This window comes from Centroberyx gerrardi, chromosome 9 (assembly GCF_048128805.1).
Source record: "Centroberyx gerrardi isolate f3 chromosome 9, fCenGer3.hap1.cur.20231027, whole genome shotgun sequence".
In the NCBI taxonomy this organism is placed as follows: Eukaryota; Metazoa; Chordata; class Actinopteri; order Beryciformes; family Berycidae; genus Centroberyx; species Centroberyx gerrardi.
The window spans coordinates 13,517,523-13,537,103 of record NC_136005.1 but is presented as its reverse complement, the minus strand read 5'-3'; the positions used below and the strand labels follow the sequence as shown (position 1 = coordinate 13,537,103).

Below are 19,581 nucleotides of genomic sequence, written 5' to 3'. Positions count from 1 at the left end.
ATACACAGCCATCATAGGAATCTGACTTCTTACTGCAAGCCTCCTGCATTATATTCTCACAAATTCTCTCTGCACTGTGGAGAAATATTATGTTGAATTGAAATTCTGTTCATCCTTCATCTGCAAACACATGGAAAGGCCTAAACATCCAGAACTTTGAAAAGCACAAATTTTGTGTGACAATGCCTATTTGGTTGTACATTACTCCATTCAAGACATATAAGGATCAGTTGAATCAGTTGAGTCTGTTGCTGGAACGAAGCAGGATAAATGCATGATGGGGGATTTACCAGTGTTCCCAGGGCTGGAAATCAATACTACAGGACTACAGTTCCTATCAAGCAGCCTATCAGACATGTCTCCACCTCAAGCACAGGGCCTAATGAATTCATGCACATACAGTGGGATGATGGAACATGCCAATACACACACATGCTGTATACATCTGCACTAATTTTCACGTCAGGCAATATATCTGGAGAGGAGACCCATTTGTCAAATATTTACGGTGATGTTTTTAGTGCAAAGCGTGCACTTTTGGGCGGGCACAATCAATCAGAGACAGTGATTAAAAGTAGAGCTGAGCCTTGCTGAGAAGCCTCTTCTTTTGGATGAGATAAAAGAGTGACAGTATGGCAATGTAGATCCTTGTGTTCAGCACGCATACCTGTATTTTGCAACACAATAGTGCTGATGAAAGACAATGCAACTGTATTGCAAGGAACTCGGTCCATCTGTGGGTGAGTGTGTGCATGCGTGTCTGTGAGTGTGTGTGTGTTTTCTGTCCTCAAGGTTGTTTGTGCATAGAGAAATATCTCTTCCGAACTGTAGCGGCCTGAATTCCACAATCAGTGCTGTGGTCTAAAAGTAATAGTGTTGAATATTGTCAGACATTCTGTAGAAAGCTAAGCATTGTGATGCCATGCTGTTAGGAGGACCGATCCATTGTATTCATAAACAAAACTGTTTTTGTATGGGGGAATTGGAATCAATTGCATATCAGTCTGCAACACTACGGACTAATAAATTGGCCAGTGTATTGAAAAATGTGTTTGTGTGTAAGAGAAACAGAGTGAGACAGAAAGAGAAAGGAAGAGAATCTTTGTGTCTGAATGTTTGTGTATGTGAAGTGTTGCCATCTATCTGCCTTTGGACATGCCTCTGTGTAAGATACAGCCGACTGATTACCTTTTATTATTGAATGCGATACATTATTAATCCTTGAGAGAAAGCAGAGCTTTCGTGAATTTCCAAGGACTATCATAAATATGAAATGTTTTTATTTCCCCTTTCCTTCATTCATTTATTTGACTGTGGCTGCCAGCAGCTGCAGGAGTTGTAGTCTGTAGCTACTATAGGATATACAGCTATTTTCTCTCTTCTTTTCACACTTGTGGCTATGACTTATTTAGAGTTCATTGAAGGAATACATAACATTACTGGCTAGGCTGTCTGTATAAGTAGGCCGAGAGACTCTAAAGCTAGTCAGACTGTAGGATGCCTGCCATGAGTCAGTGGAATAATTCATTGTAATATCAGAATCTGTTTTTGTATTCTGGCAGGAGAGAGCTTCTCTGCTGCGACAGAGGTTTCATTTATGCATTACGTTGTTTCATCAACAAAATTAGAGCTCAAAACACTGCATTGTTGCAAAATCTTTCAATTCTGAAATTTGGCAGCAGTGTCAGATATACATAGACATAAAAGGTAGAAAGGTTAATGTCCCCTTTCCTTCCAAAATGAATGCAATTGCCCATTGAGGGAGGCAGACTACCACCTTTCTAAATTGCACATACTGCTGTGCATTTACATAAAGTGCCAATAGCAGTTTAAAAGATTAAAAGCCCTGCCTGATGTTGAGGTAAATGTGTGGCATTAACCTTTTATTTAAATGATCAGTATAACCTCTGCAGCATAAAGAAGCTTGTTTGTGACAGCGAACCAAAGTAAAAAGAGGCTCAGAGGTTAAGGGTGTTACTCCGAAAACAATGAAACATCCATTTGATCAACAGATGCAAAGCATTTAAGCTTGATGGTGCATAAGCCGTTTGCCAGATGGTTCAGCTGATTAGAGCATGTATCCTTACAATGATGCATGATGATGCTTTTTGAAAATAATGTTCAGCAGGTGCGGTTCCCTGAGCGCTGCAAAAGAAATAAAAATTAAACAAAACAAGGGAGAGAGAGAGAAAGAGAAAGAGGGCGAGAGAGAAGGAGGGGGAGGGAGAGATATGTGAGTGAGGATGTGTCAAGGATGCTTTGTTAGGTTGCAAGAGCAAGAAGTGTGTAATCAAAGTCACTCTGATGTTCTGTTACAAGGCCCTGCCCTACATTGACTGAATACATACACACATACATATTACAAAAAAAAATACATAGCCAGAGACTACGCACACACACACACACACACACACACACACAACAGCTTTGCACACAGGCTCGATATGCCATGCCATTTCCATTGGATTCTCTTGTGGTTGTGTCATTGATGCAGGACAATTCCATGGTGACCAATGCCACAGCTGAACCTAATACACTGTTTGACATAGTAGGTCTTTCCCAATATGTGTTCCTGTCCAGTTTTAGTTAAGTTTATTAGGATCCCCTTTAGCTGTTACAATTGCTGAAGCTGCTCCTCCTGCCGCCCACAAAAAGTGAAATACAAACAAATAAAAATGGAAACAAAACAAATAACAGCATAAAAAAAATGACAAATATAAAGTTTTGGATCGTCTATGATGCATTTCACATAATAGCTAATGGTCGTACAATTCCAAATACAATTCCAAAACAACAGGAAGCCGGAGGACAGAGGACGGATAGAATAAGTCCCCTGACGTTTACTTGCCAACTACAAAATATTAGATGCATTGGATGGTGACTGAGAACAAATGGAAAGCCTCAAGATTCACTGCTAGATCGATGCATCACGTCCAAGCTAGCTGGCACAAACCCCCCCCCCCAAAAAAAACAGCGCTATAGTCTAATAGTACGGAGCCAGTCGAAACAGCTGGGGAAATGAACACCTGTGTGTCTTAATTGATGCTGTGACCTCAAGTACACAGCGCGTCTCAAACTGCAAAGAAGCATTTTCTGTTCTTGCGTTCTTGAGGAGTTCATTCTGCCCAAGATAACTTTTGGATGAACGTTTTCCACAAGGACACAAGTATCAACATAGAAATCTTGGCTTAGATAATCACCTAGTGACTCGGACCCTTGGGCATAAAACACCTGAGTACGAATACTGACTGGCTAGATGGCTGCCTCCCCATCTTCAGCAATTGTTTCTCATGTTAGCTAGGAGTTAGATAAGACCACCCGACAAGTCTCTATAGAAGTGATCCTGTAGCAAACCACCAGGATGTCAAAAGAAATATATATGCAAGAAGATAGGCTTATGTAATTTTGGGTTCTATGGGACATTTGCATAAGAATCATTAATTAGCAATCCAGTACAATACTTAAAATCACATCTTCTTCTTCGTATTTCAACTGGCCTTTTAAAAAGCTGCCCTTCTCATATTCAGATTCATTATTCACATTTTAAGGACCAGTATATTCTGACAGGCATTTTCCCTTTGAGTCTAAATGCATCACATTTTAAATCAGTTAGATGAAAGCATCTGTTTTGAGTGCTTATTTCTTGCTCCAGCGAAAGACAGTCCTTGTGCTGGTAATGACTGCACTCTCCAATATGGGTCTAACACTCCTTGTTGATTTGAATGTATAATTAGCATAATAAATACTTCTGTTGCATATGGAGGCTTCTTTCATAGAGCAATCATTGCAGAGAGTAAATCAACAGTTTTCCTCTGTAAGGGCAGCCTGCAAGAATACGAATTTTATCATGCCTCCATAACATAAAAACTAGTGAGATACATGCAGTATATACATATTGTTTAGCAGTGGGAACTTGCTTCATGCAATAATAACAGTAGAGAATTGATAGATAAGAACTAGCAGTATAAAATATGTAATCTGCTGACCCATAGCTTCCTATTCACCCATAGCAGAGTGGGGTACAACATGTCATTATTATGGGCCAATTCACACAGTACACTGGCAGCTACATGTATATTGGCATGCTTGTGTGTGCACTGTAAACAAGCTATGAATACTATTTTCTACAGCGTAAGGACTATATGTCCACTGAGGTATAAAATGAAAATGTCTTGTTATTTTCTAGCTCAGAATAGTAGGATGTACTTCCCCCTCTCCATTGAGGAGGATGTGTTCAAGGTCTGCTCATGTTGGGCCTCGGAAAAACATTACACCATTGTAACATTGTGGACAAAGACGATGACTACGTAAATGGCTTTCTCATGTAATCATTGCTTTATTGGCCATATCCTTGCTGCTTCTATAGTCCTGTACTATATAAAAGCCCCATTTTCTGACACATAACCCAACTATAGTATTTGTACCACTTAATGCAGCTCTTAAATTGACTGTAGTTCTGTCATCTCTTTTCCTTTTGACACTTACCGTATAGATGTTGTGTCCAACCCTGAACCCTGGAACATATGCATTCGCACGCACGCAAACACATTCACTGAGAGCGAGAGACAAGGAAAGAGGAGAGGAAAGAGAGAACATCCTACTACCCACTACTACCGCTGCTACTCCTACTATTACTACGGCTACTACACACACATACACACACACTCCCACAGCACTGCTAAGCCTTGGAAAATGAATTTGCCTGATGATGGAGAGGGTGCATTATCTGGCGGTACAGTAGAGTGCGTGTGGCCCGGGCAGACTAGCTGTCTCTAGCCCTCAGAATAGGAGCGGCAGTCTCCTGGGTCCTGGTAGGAGAATAGGCTGGAGCTGCAGTCTAATTCATCACGGCTCCGCAGGAAACAAGCAATCGCAGGGAGGCGAAAAAAAAAAAAAAAAAAAAAGGAAACCAGTGCAAAAGACACAACAGCTCTCACCGGACCTGGGCAATTCCCCTGGTCACCGCAGTTGGCTGCCTGAGCGTCAGCCTCCTCATGACTTAAATGCTGAGGCTAGGAGAGGAGAGGAAGAGGAGAGGAGAGGAGAAAAGAGGAGAAGAGGACTGGAAAGTTGAGGATAGGATAGAAGAATGCAGAGGATAGCAGGGTAGAGGAGCAGCGATTCAGTGGGTGGATGGATATATGTTACTGACGGGTGGGAGGTTTCAGCATGTGGTGCACGGCGTATTTACCAATGCATTAGCATAAATCTCAGCGCATATTATGTGTATACCGCATGTGATTGTGTACCCTACGTAGACCACCTCTCATAGGGGGATTTACTGAAGCACCAGATTGTGAGGATATGGCATGCTGGAGGGTTTCCGTGACAACCTGGGCTTTCTGTCCAATCAGGGCCAGGGTTTCCAGATTGAGAGGTGGTCCTCAGGGGAGCTGTTCTTCAACAAGCTCGGATGCTTTGCCACGGAGCAGCCCTTTCAGAGAGACCATCACACAGTGAGATTCTGCTCAAAATGGGTACTTTCACGTTCCCAGCATGATTGGAAACACTTTCCAAAGAGGGTCCTTTAAAATGCATTGAATGAGAGAGGACAGGGAGCAGCCAATTCCAATTCCACTCATGAGCCATCCTGCAGCTGCCTTGCAGGCGTGCACCATACATGTTACGTTATGACCCTCCCATTTGTCAAACTGCCGACTGTCGTTATTTTGTCTTTTTTATGATGTATAAAAAGTAAGAGGCATCTTGTGTTTTTGCTACCTGCTCATTCAAGCAAATCTCCCTCTGTAATCTCCTTCTATCTAGTCAGGATCTTTTTTTCCCCCTGAAGTTGCATAGTGGTTTCATCATCCTGAGCAGTAGGAGCCAGCAGGGTATCGCACAAACACTACCGACAGGCTCATTTTTCACAGGTTGACTCCCCAGCTCTCCTGCAGGATGTGTCACGACAAACGCCGGATATGTGACAGACTCACGTCGCACCCGTGTCCTTGCATTAGGGGGGATATGCAGTGTAGCTAGTGGTCACGAGAGCGAGAGAGAGAGTGTGTGTGTGTGTGTGTGTGTGTGTGCATGCGTGTGTGTGTGTGTGTGTGCATATATGTCTGCTTATGTGCATGTGTGTGCGAGTGTATACTCTGTCTCTGTGTACACAATATGTATGTGTGCCTCTGTGTGTACACATATCTTTCTACGGTATAATTGTTTTTCTGTCTGTGTGTGTGTGTGTGTGTGTGTGTGCATGTGTATATGTGTACGTCTAAAGCAGTATGTGCAGCTATGTGTAGCGATGCATGTGATTCCAGTAACAGTGGCACCTTTTCCTAGCAGGCCTCAGCTCCCCACCAGCCAACATCACCACCTCCGCTGTGCCCAGCATCGTCACGCCCATCGTCAACGGATTCACCGGCATCCCTCATCAGCCCAACGGACACCCCGCCGTGGAGGCTGTCTACACCAACGGCCTGCCGCCCTACTCCACCCAGAGCCCCACTGCTGCTGACACCCTGCAGCAAGCCTTCACTGGGGTACAGCAATACACAGGTGAGGAGAACGGACCCATGGGTGTTTTGTTTACAACGCTGTGCGGTAGACAGATTTTAGCTTCTGCCGTAATTGTGAAGTGACTAGCAATGACTAAGAATTTTACTGTAGGAACCTATTGTGCTAGTCAGTGCTTTTACAGTACTAATCATTCCTGTGTATGTGTGTGGCTGCATGTATTCAGCTAGTGTAGGGCAGCGCCTTAGAACATAACATCAGAGTGCCTTTGATTACCCACGTTCTGCTTGTGTGATCGACCTTACAAAGCATCCTTGACACATTATGCGTTCTCCCCCTGCATTCTCTGTGGGATCCACATCTCTCTCCCTCTCCCTCTCTCTCTCTCTCTCTCTCTCTCTCTCTCTCTCTCTCTCTTTCTCTATCGCTCCCTCTGCAGCGATCTACCCAGCCACCACGCTGACTCCCATTGGCCAGACACTGCCCCAGCCACCCCAGGTCATCCAGCAGCAGCAGCAGAGAGAAGGTGAGGGTGAGAGAACAATATTACTTTTACACTGTACACATCTCATCCTGTGTAATAGATATATAAAGAAGGCGAGGGTGAGAGAACAGCATTATTTTTACACTGTACACATCTCATCCTGTGTAATAGATATATAAAGAAGGCGAGGGTGAGAGAACAGTATTATTTTTACTCTGTACACATCTCATCCTGTGTAATAGATATATAAGGAAGGTGAGGGTGAGAGAACAATATTACTTATCCCAGTACACATCTCATCTTAGGTAATAGATATGTAAAGGGTGAGGTGAGAGAGCAATGTTATACAACAATATTATACATCTCGTCTTAGGTAATAGACATGAGAGCCTCAAGGTCTCCTATAGAGGCCCATACTCAATAATAAAATATGCAGCTGTATGTTTTTTCATAAGTAATATTTAGGGCCTATATCATCAGGTTTGTCCCAAGCCCTGAGAGTACTGGCAATGCAGCACAGATCGACATAGTCAATGATGGCACACACTCACACTTGACCTAAGATTAATAATTCATGGTTGCAGGAAACAGTTATTGTCTAAAGCCTGTAAATCACACAGGTTGTATTCAAGTTATGTAATTTACAGTAGGTTAATACAGTCAAGAATTATGTCATCAGAATCTGGCACAACATTTTTTGGTGTCATTATAATGCGTAGATTAAAATTTTCAATTTTAGAAATGATTGTGACAGCCTGAGAGTGTCACGGTATTATCAGAGGCCAAATATAAAGTAATCAAGCCCCATCAGTTTCGAGCATCATGTACACGTGATAGATTGACTTCGAGGGTTGACCTCTTTTGCAGCACATGGATTACACTGCTGCAACTAGTCGCTGATTGGAGACTGTAATCTTTTGTCTAGATTCAAATTCATTCATATTCACATCTTAATCCGCTGAGTTGATTAAATGAGAACCTGTGTAAATAGCAACGTCAAAGGGATTCTCAACATCCATACAGTATCAACAGATCAAGTCGAAAAATTCTCAATTTGTATGTGTGTTAAAAACAGTGATGTTATATTGCTGATAATGTCACAGACATCCCGGCAATCCATTTCCAATCATATTACATTAGTCTAAATGAAAGATTGCATGGCTGAAAATACCAATAAATAGTCTCTTTCTCTTTCTCCCTCTCTCTATCTCTCTCTCTCTCTGTCGGTCTCTCTCCTTCTCTCCCTCTCTCTTTTCCTCTCTCACTCTGTATTTCTAGGTCCAGAGGGTTGTAACCTGTTCATCTACCACCTGCCACAGGAGTTTGGAGACAATGAACTCATGCAGATGTTTCTGCCCTTCGGCACCGTCATCTCCTCCAAGGTCTTCATGGACCGGGCTACCAACCAGAGCAAGTGCTTCGGTGAGTTAGTCCCTGTCGCTCACACACTAACATTATTGAGTCCAGGACACATAATTATACCGCTGTGTAAAAAATGCGTGCCTTTTACAGATGTTCTTGGATGGAGCTTTAAAGGGCTTGTCTTTTCTCAGGCGATTGTTCTGCTTGTCGTTTTAATTTGATTTTTTCATCCGGTCACATAAAGATGCATTAAGTGATGGGTCTGGATGCACAGGCTTTTATTATGTTAAAATTCTGGATGTAGTCCCGCCACAACCTACATTTCGCGATGTAAAGAGGTAGAGACAAATAGGGGAGAAAAAAAATAATGGGGCTACATATTTAAATAAATACATCCAAGGAAGATGCATAATGGGTATTTTCAGGAGTTGGGCACATAGTAATGTGATCTTGTACAATCCAATCTTTGTGGTCAGATCTCAAAAACTGCATTAAAATGCAAGTGTAACCATAGCCACAGACAAGATGTGGCGAAGACTTATAGCTCTTTCAAAATATGCAAAGACATTTGTGGGAGTTGTGTAAAAATTCACAGCTAATGCATGAAGCTTCTTAGTGAAAGTTACATTTTCACAATGATAGAACTTAACATTCCTTTTATTTGTTGCATATGGCTCACCAAACAATAGACATGATTTGTGCTGTACACTCTGATGAACTTTCGCACAGCTTTAAATGTCTCGCCCCTGACTGACCGACCACAATTTGCCTCTTGATGTCCATTGTGCTTTGGCGACAGCACCGTGGGAAAAAAGTGATGAGGATGTCGTGAATGCATTGTAGCTGTGATGCAGTCAGTCAAACTCCACGTCCCTGTTCCTGTTAGGCAGCTGAGTGACCTGAAAACCTTGAGGTGCTGTATCAGCATCCACATCACCGCTCAGTAACCCCGATATCTGTCAATATCCACACTGCAGAGGCTGATTCACACACCTCCGTGACTCCTGTCCCATTTTGCTCTGTCAGCCTACACACACCTACAAGCCTCTGGGCGTATGAAAACTTTGAGGAGTCAGGGAGGGACCGTGTGTGTGTGTGGGGGGGGGGGAGCAAGGCAAAGGACAATTATAGATCAGCATTTGTTTTCACTTCAGGGAACCGCACAACCCTGGGCAAAATTGATCGCCAGTCCCGTCTCCCCAGGGGGACTTAATAACTAATAAATTCATGAAAGAAGACCTATTTGCAGTATTGACTAATACACTATGCATTTACAACGTAATGTTAGGTCTGGGGAAGGGGGATGCTCACTGGTGTAATTAATCTAGAAAGGAGAAAGGAAGGATAAACTTAGACTGATGGTGTGCAAGAGACAGAGAGAGAGAGAGAGAGAGAGAAAGCACACTTGTTATGTTTGACAAGACTGAGTTGAGGGCTTAAGAGTTCTAAGCCTGCATCTCCTCTCCGTCTCTCCTTCCTCTCCCCTCCCCCAGCCTTCCTAACCTGATGGTAGGCCAGACAGACACCTCCTCTCCCTCCCTCCATCCCCTCTTCATACCTCCATCCATGCCTCCTCGCTCCCCGGCCTTTGCCCTAATGGGCTAGCCCAGTGGTAAGCGGGCCAGGCAGACATCTCTCCCAGGTGGCCGGGGACGTGGGGAGGCTCCTGCTGTTTTTCATGGGTCATCGACTGTTCCTAATGACACCGCAGACACAGGGGAGCGCATCAAGTGGAGCCACACTCCACTGCAGTTTCTGGTCACTGAATCCTCAAGGCTTTATTTTTACACATGATGGAAACAGGATGTTCAGCATGGGTTTGAGGAGGGGCGTATCTTGGGGAAATGCTCTGTGGGGCCTCCTGCCGTCGTGTCTGCGTCAGACTTGTGTCTTCACGATGAACTATGTTTGCTCTTTTGTTTGGTCCGACTACTTTGCTCGTGCTCATTCACTTTTGCATTCTAGAGTTTTCTAGGGTTTAGCAGGTTTTCACCAAGCTACACTGAAATTGTAGTTTTTAGGTACAAATTGTGTCTGTCGGATGAAAACCTCATAACTCCAATTCTGTGGATTTACATGATTTACATACATGAAGCATCACATGTTCCTCTATCATTTCTGTGACCCTTGGGCTGATAAAACCCTTTCAAGCCATTTGGATAAACTCAAAAATGCATGGCCATCAAGCTAAAAGGTTATATTTCTTAGTTCCTGAACAGTTGACATTTTGGAGATACGAGGGTTTCATCCGGCAGCGACGAAGTGCTACAAATATTTACTTAAATTCTCATGTGTTTAAGCACTTTTTAATTTGTCCTATTCACACTGGGGCTGATGGACTTGTAATCTTCCTCCACAGGCTTTGTGAGCTTTGACAACCCTGCTAGTGCACAGGCAGCTATTCAAGCCATGAATGGCTTTCAGATTGGGATGAAGAGGTTGAAAGTCCAGTTAAAGAGACCGAAGGATGCCAGCCGCCCTTACTGACACAGCCTACCTTCAGTATTCACTGCAACAGCACAGGTAAGCCCACACCATTTTAAAATAGCTGCACCATGGCAAAGCACTATCTCTATTTCAGAGTCTGGAGGATGCTCAACATTGTTTCTGTTGAAGCTGGAGCTTTGACTCTGGTTTAAAGTCTATGCTAGTGGCAGCTGATTTGCCCCGGCATGTTGATTCCTTTGCCAAAGCCTGTACTCCCTTATTCCTAGGATGGCCTGAATCTAAGAGCTAATATTTTTACTTTACTCTATCCACCAGACAGTCATAGTCGAACAGCTAAACTAAAGCCGAATACTTTAAAAATTGCCCAGTGCTTTAGTATCTGCAGATACTGTATGTAGAAACTGTAGGGGCTAAGGGTCGATTTCATATGCAGCACAGCAGGCTTACTAATTATGGGAAAATCTGTCATCATCATGATTGACAAAGATTGATTGGTGTGCCAATGTGGGTTAGCTCTCTCCAGACCATTACACTGATATAATAGGGCCATATTGAACTATCCAAAGTTTAAAGAAATGGATCTTTTGAATGACAGTTAAATGAGCAGCGAGATCTGAAATTGCTTTTTCTTCTTTCTTTCTTTCAGGTTTTGAGGACGCGTGAAGATATCTCGGAGGAGTTAAACTTTTTTTCTTTGAAAACAAATAAAATATGTTTTAAAAAAATCGACACATAAGGAATTTTTGAAGACATATCAGCATTTACTTATGAAGATATAGGTTATGGCAGAAAAAGAAGATGCGAGAGAAGAAGAGGAGGCCCTACACCGGGGGACTTTACCAACAGTAACAGATGGCACAGTGCAAGGAAGACAAGAGAAGTAAAAAAACTGAAAAAGATGTGATGAGACTGAACAACAGAACTTTTCTTGTTGAGACTTGAATTGTTAATTAAGCAACAAACTAACAAACAAAAAAGCAGCAACAACAAATAGATTTCTATATACATATTATATACACATATATATAAGGAAAGAGGCGCTTGTGGCTTTTACTATACTGGACAAATGAGGGTTAAAACTTGAAGATCAAGAAAAACAGTGGAAAAAAAGAAGCTATTCTATATGTCCACTGACAGACTTTCTTTCTCTTTCCCTCTTTCTCTTATTCTCTCACCGTCTCTCTCAGCAAGCGCAGAACTATGACTCTCGGAGGTCACTGAGGTTTCCATTAGCAACAGTAGAACTGCAAATCTTTCACCCCTAAGGGACCAAAGGACCAAACATTTTTATTGTTCTGAACAGTAATATATAGTATTAATGATACTAATACTACAAACTACTACTAATAATATTACAAGTTAAACTTAAGAAGAAATACTAGCTTCAGGTTGAAAAAAGAGGAAAAGGGTTTTGGTTTCTTTTCCTTTTACATTTATAGCTACTGGGTTTGAGAATATTAAAACAAAACAGAAAAAATGGTAAAAAAAAAAAAAAAATTAAAAGCTATACTATTTTAGTGGCGTAGAATATGTGGGTTAGAGATTGTTTCGGGCATGTTCAGATCTGTTTTTTTGACAGTCATTACTTCATCCATAGCATTCTGCATCACAGCATTTCATCTCGGAGTTGTGATCTATCAATGTTACTGTGTTGTAAGAATAACAACACAGCACTTGAAGCCCCATAAATTAGTGCCAAAAGTGACACAGTAACAACCTCTCCAGCCAAACGTCACAGACATACAGTATATTGAGCCATGTAATGCTGTCTTCTGTTCTTTGCAGTGGTCCTGTCAGCACATTGCATTTCCACAATAATTGATTGTCATTGCATACTCCCATCTTTCCCACTGAAGAGAAAGGCATCCCATGTCAGGAAAGCGGAGGCAGCATCATTAAAGCATAGATAATACAGATAATCTGACCATAAAGCACTGTGGTAAAAGTGCCACCCGGCTGAGCTGGATACGCAGCAGTAAAAACGCGCAGCATCTTTAACTGGTTAATAAAATATACAAATTACCCTGACAATAGTTATAAAATTGCCATCCGAGTGTCGCAGTAGTGCCTGCCGGGTCCTGCCCTCTCCTGCTGCCAAGCTTCTCCAGCTGCTCTCAGCAGGGGAGAGGACTCCCCTCCTCCTCCTCCTCCTCCCCCCCTCCCAGTGCCAGCACATCTCTGTCTTAATAGGGACCATCAGTTTACGGGGGCCTGAGAGCTAACCCACAGCATAATTAGGATAATGCTAATATTGATCAGATGGGGAGCAGCACCGCAGGGCAAGAGATGCACAATCAATTACACATTGGCATTTTGAATGAATTGACTGACTGACAGAGTTCATTTTTCACTCAGTGGATGGATGGGAGGGAGATGCAGTACTGTCTTTTCTCCCTCTTTCTCCCAGCCGTAGCCTCAGGGAGGACCCCAAATCTGACACAGAGGCAGCACATCCTATGGGACTGATTGTCACCAAATGCCAGCTATACTTTGAAGACACTTGCATGTAATTCATTATTGTAAAGAGGGAAAAGGCCCGGAGAGTCTGCATAGCATAGCTGTGACAAGATCAAACTGGGAAGCAAGAGAATGTGTGCCCTTGTTTTGCATTTATCTGCAGCGACTACAACATGCATTCTGTAGAGTAGACTGTGCGAGTTCTTCACTGAAGAGCAGGTGTATTCCTTCCAAAGGGGTATAATAGCACAGTAAAAGCTTGTACACCATGAGGAACAGCTTGGCATTAACAGCCTTAGGAGGTCAAATTAAGAGCAAAATGATCCATCAATTAGACAGCAGCAGGCTTGACTGTAAGTGTAGCTACTACAGCTGCTGCTGCCTCAACAGGACGACAGCTTACTATTAGCACCAATCACACATGGGTCCTGTACATGTGGTCATGATACATCACGCCATATCACAAGTGATTTATCAAATAAACTAGCGTCATCTATAGTGATGCATAGGGATACGTCTTACACACATATATCCGAGATGAAATCTGTTGTTTATTCATTTGCTATTGTTTTTTTTGTTTTTTTTATCTGTGTACTCAATTGCCTTTTTTGTATCCATTTCAGCCTCAGAAGAATTCAATTATCTTCTGCTCAGTCTTAGTTGAAATTTAAAAATGTATCCAGCATGTCATTCACTCAGTCGATTTGCTCTGTGAAGCAGCCTGCCCTCATCTCCTAAGGACTCTCTGAGGCCTCTGCCCTGTGATCAATGCTCTAAACTTTAGACACAGCAGTGCTTCGGTCATGGAATTACAGTGCTATCTCTGTGGCTCCATCCATAGAAGTAGAGTCTGCAGAAAGGGGATTAGAAAAACAGATGCAGCTACCATGCCACTGTAATCTGTGCTGGTACAACAAATGTTGTTCCCCCTTTCAGTTCCCGTTGACTTCATTGAATATATCACTTCTTTGAATTTAGCTATGGCTACAGCACAGCTGTGGCTCAGCCATTCCTTTTATTTGTCTGATTACTGGCTCACAGGATCCATATAAACTTATACAGTGTTATTAGCAATGGGTGTATCACTTTCATTTGAAAGGCTGTGGCCAACAAACCATCTGAACAAGTGTTTCTTTGAATGAGTTGAGAGATATATGTTACCAGCATTCACTGTATATCATGCTGTTGCAGGCAGTTCAGTATTTAAAAATGCCTTTTCTCAACACAGAATTGCCAAATAATGCGAGCACATCTGTGAGGAATACCTGTCCATTTCATTTCCTCATGAGACTAAATGTGTGATACATTCCTTTGAAAACATAGTTGGGTAAATCTATCAGAAGATTTCCTATCGATATACAAATATTCAGCAAATATTCATTAGTAGGATGAAATGTATGATTTGGTATTATTGTGCAACATTATCATTGTAAAGAAGAGGATAGATTCAGACTATAATGATATACAATAAGGTTTTTCAATGAAAAGGGTAGATTTTCAAATATATTTGCCAAAAGAGAGCAGTTTTTCCTGATGACTTACTGTAAGTTTCCTCTCACTTGTCAAGGCCTAGCACCTTTAGGAAGCTGTGATATATGACCTTCTATCCCCGGGCCATACAGGGCCTTATAAACCCACTCAAAAATCTTTTCTTATGGGATTTCTACTGGAGGGTTTTGTAAATTATTAAAATCAAATTAAATTTGGCCTTCACAACAGCTTGGGTAATGCAAATTAAAGATGCCAGCTGTGGCTGAAATTTAATGAGTTTAAAGATGTTGAGTTAATTTCCTTCTGCCAAGGAAAAAAAAAGCTTGATTGAACACAATTAAAACAGTGAAGGTTTGTAGATGGAGACAGTTTCCTCCCTATTGAGTTTACAGTTGTATATGTATATATATATAATATATATATATATATATATATATATATATATATCTGAAATTCAGAAAGTGGAGAGAAAGTGAAGAACAGTGAAATTCAATAGCTTGCCAAGAGATCAAATGGGAGTTGTTTTTATTCTCCAAGTTTTTGAATTATTTGAGTTTATTGGAAATTCACTTTGTGAAATGGCTCTAACTCTTATTCCCTGAGAGGTCAAACAGGAAATGGCAGTAATGATTCCCATTGCACTATTACTCAGCTGCATGTGCTCAAGTTGACGTTTGTCTTTTACATTGTTTTTATTCTTGCCTCCATTTTGCCATGTTTCATATTTGTCATCCTACCATGGTGCCCTTTCAATCTCTGAGCATGCTCAATAGGGGGGCTGGGGGGGTTAAAGATTATGATTATGGTACTACTCGTATTAACAATATGATTCTTTAACTATGGTTTGAATGCTAAGGATAGTAGCTTATTATAAATATGAAATCTGTATATTATGGAAAATCAGCACAGGACCTTTCTTTAGGTACATATAGGTTAGGGTTTGAAATGGGAGGGTTGGGGAGGGGGAGGGTTTCGCTTTATAAAGATGTTACATTTCTGGTTTCTCAGCACAAGCATACAAAACATATAAACAAAAGTATTGAGTCTGTTAAGTAGACTTTACTGACATGCAGGGCGCAAAGGAGGAATCTCAGTACTATTCTCTGAACCTAGAGGAGAAAATGCTGTTTACAGGTTGTTGTTATTTTTTTTTTTTTTAAGAGGAGAGCGCCACCTGTCTTTGTGACAGTGTCAGTACAGCATGGATTAACTGACATGGAAAGCAGTACCTTTTTATAAAAAAAAAAGAAGAAACTATGTGTTCTGTAATAGCCTGAGAAACCAAACGTTTTTTCCCCTGTTGAAATTTCTTAAATACTTGCTGCTTAGATTACTTCATATTAATGATTGATGATTTAATAATTTTATAATTATTTATTTGGTCAAGTGTGTAACTTGATGTCTATTTATTTATCTATTTATTTATTTATTTATTTATTTACTTATTTATTTCACAGTATATTTATCACTTTTATTTATTTTTATTTTATTTTATGGTTATGTTAAGATAAAGATATGTATCAAAAAGAAATGCTTATTGGGGCTTTTCTCTCTTTCTCTCCTTTTTTTTCCAATTTTACAATAAAAATTCAAACTGGATGTTTTGTTTCTCAGACTGATATTGAGTGGAGTGCGTAACCACAGTGCAAAGAGAGGGGGAGTTGTTGCATAAGAAACTTCCCCCCTAGGTATCCATCTATGTCCCAAGGACCGTGGACAGATGTGGCAACTTTTTACGGCCCTACCACCTCTGAGTCTATTACTGACGCCTTATCATTGTCGAGTGATGAAATTGTGATGATTGCAGATAGTGTCAAGGCCTTTTAACAGATAATCACATTACTGCCAAACACATATAGCTTCAGCTTTTTCAAAACATGTTTTATTTATCACACATTTAGGCCGACCATGTTATAGCTGCACATGTGATTGGACGCAGTAGCTATCGCCCTCGCATCAGACAGGAGCCTACAATTCATACTATTTCATAAAATGCTGCAAGCTTTAGGAGTGGAAAATGTACCCATTTCATACTCATATGGAAACTCAATGGGGCAGTATGCAGGATGATTTAGATTATCTGTCATTGTGGATACTGAGGCCCCATTGCTTTACCAGTTAGCAGGTCACCTGATGCTGGCCTGCTTCAGGGCGAGGCGCTAGAGCTGAAATATGTGTCAGGATATATATATGATGGGTAAAGAATACAAAAACAAAAGCACTGGTGCTGAATATGTCACATAAGCATCAGACATTTCTCAGTTGGATGGTATCATGGATCACAGAATAGCTGTAAGAGAAAGACGGGGAAAAAATAACTTATTACCATTTTGACAAGCAGGAGGCAGTAAGTTAATACAAAGAAGGCATGGAGTTATCAGTCACATTTACATAACTACTGCATTGCTTTGATGCCAGAAGCCAAAAATCTGTTGCAGTATCTGTTGACAGTTGACTTGCCCCCGCCACAGACACCTTGCAATGGCAAAAGGACACACATCTTGTTCATACATCAGAAGCCTCTCTAGCAACAAAAGCAGTATGGCTGTGACACTGCGTTCACATTTTGAAGAGAAGAGACAGATATAAAAGAAAGAAGGGGAGCGGCAAAAAAGTAGAACCACTGGCTCATGAAATAAATTGTCCCAATTACAATAAAGTGTGGCTCTTGGTCAGTGTGCGCGGCAGGCAGTTCATCTTTATTACAATCAGTTAATGAAAATCAATCCCCCTCCTGATAAACTCTTATCTCCACGGCCTTTGCGCGCCCCTCGTGCGGGGAGATAATAAATTAGGGTAATATTGCCTTTGATGAGGGAGTGAATTGCAAATTATTGTAACTTTCCAAGATTTATGATGCAGATGCTTAATTTCCGAGCTGGGTTTTTCGGGGCGTCAGGGTGCCGGGGGGCCATTTGTTAAAAGTTTGGTGACACAGACTCGTTAATAAAAATACACACTCAGACAACCAGGTGTTCTCAGCTGTTCTCTACTGTTACAGTAGCAGTGGAAACACTGCTGAAATGGCAGGAACTCCCAGATTGTAGGATTTGTATGCCATTTTCCTTAGACATAGTATTTTACCCATAACAGAGAATGCATATTGAGAGACAGAAACCCAGGGGATGCAATGTGTTTACTAAAGTAGGACTGCCAATCATCCAATGTTATTTTTTTCCCCATTCTCTATCACACAAGCCAGGAGCGTATGATTTGATATGTAGGTCAATACCCATTCTGTGGTGAGGCGGTGGGTGAGATATGTCTAGTTGCTCGCTGTCACTCTGATTATTGAGGAGACACAGAGAGATTGAGTTGGTCAGGTATGAGAGAGCCTGCGGTATGAGATAGCTGCGTAATCGCTGTGACTGGAATCATCTAACAACCACACACACACACACACACACACACACACACACACACAGACTGACAGAGAGATGAATAACTTCTTGCTCTTTGTTCTGCAGCAGTGACCCATGTAACAGAGTGTAATGTATGTGTATGTTGAATGTCTTTTACTTGGTGCAACAATCAGGCTCTGAGTGCATCATTAAGCAAAATGTTTTTGCGTGGATGGGTGAGGGGTCTTATGAATCATCAAGAATTGCAGGAATTAATGCAAGGTGATCATACAAGGAACCAGCGGTGAAACTGAACGCAAACACAATCGTGCAAGAACAGAAGAATGAGTTAAAGGCAACTGTGGATGACCAACGTTCCATATATCATATAGCGTACCTATATGCATCAGTAAATTAAAGTAAAACAGTCCAAATAGCTACATAATGTGTTTTCTACACATGCTGGAGCCATTTTCATTCATCCAACTCCACATACTCTGTTGTTAATGCTACTGACCTTGGGAAATAAACACTGTTCATAGTGCAATATGTACAGTATCCTATCTGTCGCTTCCAATCTCCTCTTTAACTCAGGGGTGACACCTTAAATAACAATATCCAAGTAATTTTAAGCACCATAACACTTTAAAACTTAGAGCAGATATCCGGAACACTTGATCCTCTTGTAATAAAAAAAAGAGTATCCTTATCAAGGCCACCTCATTTACGTCTAAGGAACACCTTGCATTAAGACAGCCATCAATCTAGCTATTATCAATCAAGGAGAGGACTCACACACCACTATCTATTTATCTTGCCAAGTGCTCTATTAATATCAAATTAATTTCCCCATTGAGAGTATCAATCACTCAAGCAGTTTTTTCTCAACTCATTAGCTTGGTAATTGTCCTTGTTTACAGGGGAAAGTCAAGACAGGATGGCTCAAAGAGGGTGGATGGGCGATCCATACAGGCTTGAGCGGCTGTCTGCAAACATCATGGTACATCCTCCATGCTAATACATGGATACTAGTCTATGAAATATTCACACTATTTTAAAATATTCTTCCACTCCGATTTGGGAAAAAGAGAGAAAAAAGGTTTTGAATCTCAACCTACAAAAAAATCATGAAAGGAACTTCACTCGACTCTAATTCAAATGTTCACAAGTTGTCAAAAGGCTCAACCCCTTTCAACAGATTCAGAAGCCACTCTCACATTGGGGTTACATAAGGCTAGCTGTTGCTGCCTGACAGCGCTGTCAGATGACTGCATCTCAAAAGATGACATGAATCAAGACAGGGCCTGGAGCGCTTTAGCTTTGTTTAAAATTATAAGGCAAATGGAAGGACACACGCACTCACACACACACAGTTTACAATTTAACTGCAAACACACATTGAGAATAATTGCCATGTATTTAGGAGATGAAAAATGATAAGCTTAAGGGAGAGAGGTTTGACGAATGTCGTAAATGCCAAGACAGTCGGGCCGTATAGAAACACAACCATTAAAAGGCCCAATTGAAGCCATATAC

The 19,581-nt window shown here is 41.3% G+C and overlaps 1 protein-coding gene across 37 annotated transcripts in view; it reads left to right on the top strand.

Moving 5' to 3' along the window:
- Nucleotides 1-10,795, top strand: part of celf5a (cugbp, Elav-like family member 5a) — a 175,555-nt gene extending 164,760 nt beyond the window's left edge. For 8 of the 37 annotated variants that reach the window (XM_071908355.1, XM_071908354.1, XM_071908353.1 and 5 more), the window contains 4 exons: nucleotides 6,299-6,525; nucleotides 6,902-6,988; nucleotides 8,225-8,308; nucleotides 10,668-10,795. In XM_071908355.1, the coding sequence (XP_071764456.1) occupies nucleotides 6,299-6,525; nucleotides 6,902-6,988; nucleotides 8,225-8,308; nucleotides 10,668-10,795 (526 nt within the window). Of the gene's footprint in view, nucleotides 1-6,288; nucleotides 6,526-6,901; nucleotides 6,989-8,224; nucleotides 8,369-10,667 lie in introns of all 37 variants that reach the window. The other 29 variants (XM_071908370.1, XM_071908369.1, XM_071908368.1 and 26 more) reach the window with 7 other exon arrangements.
- The last annotated feature ends 8,786 nt before the right edge of the window (nucleotides 10,796-19,581 follow it).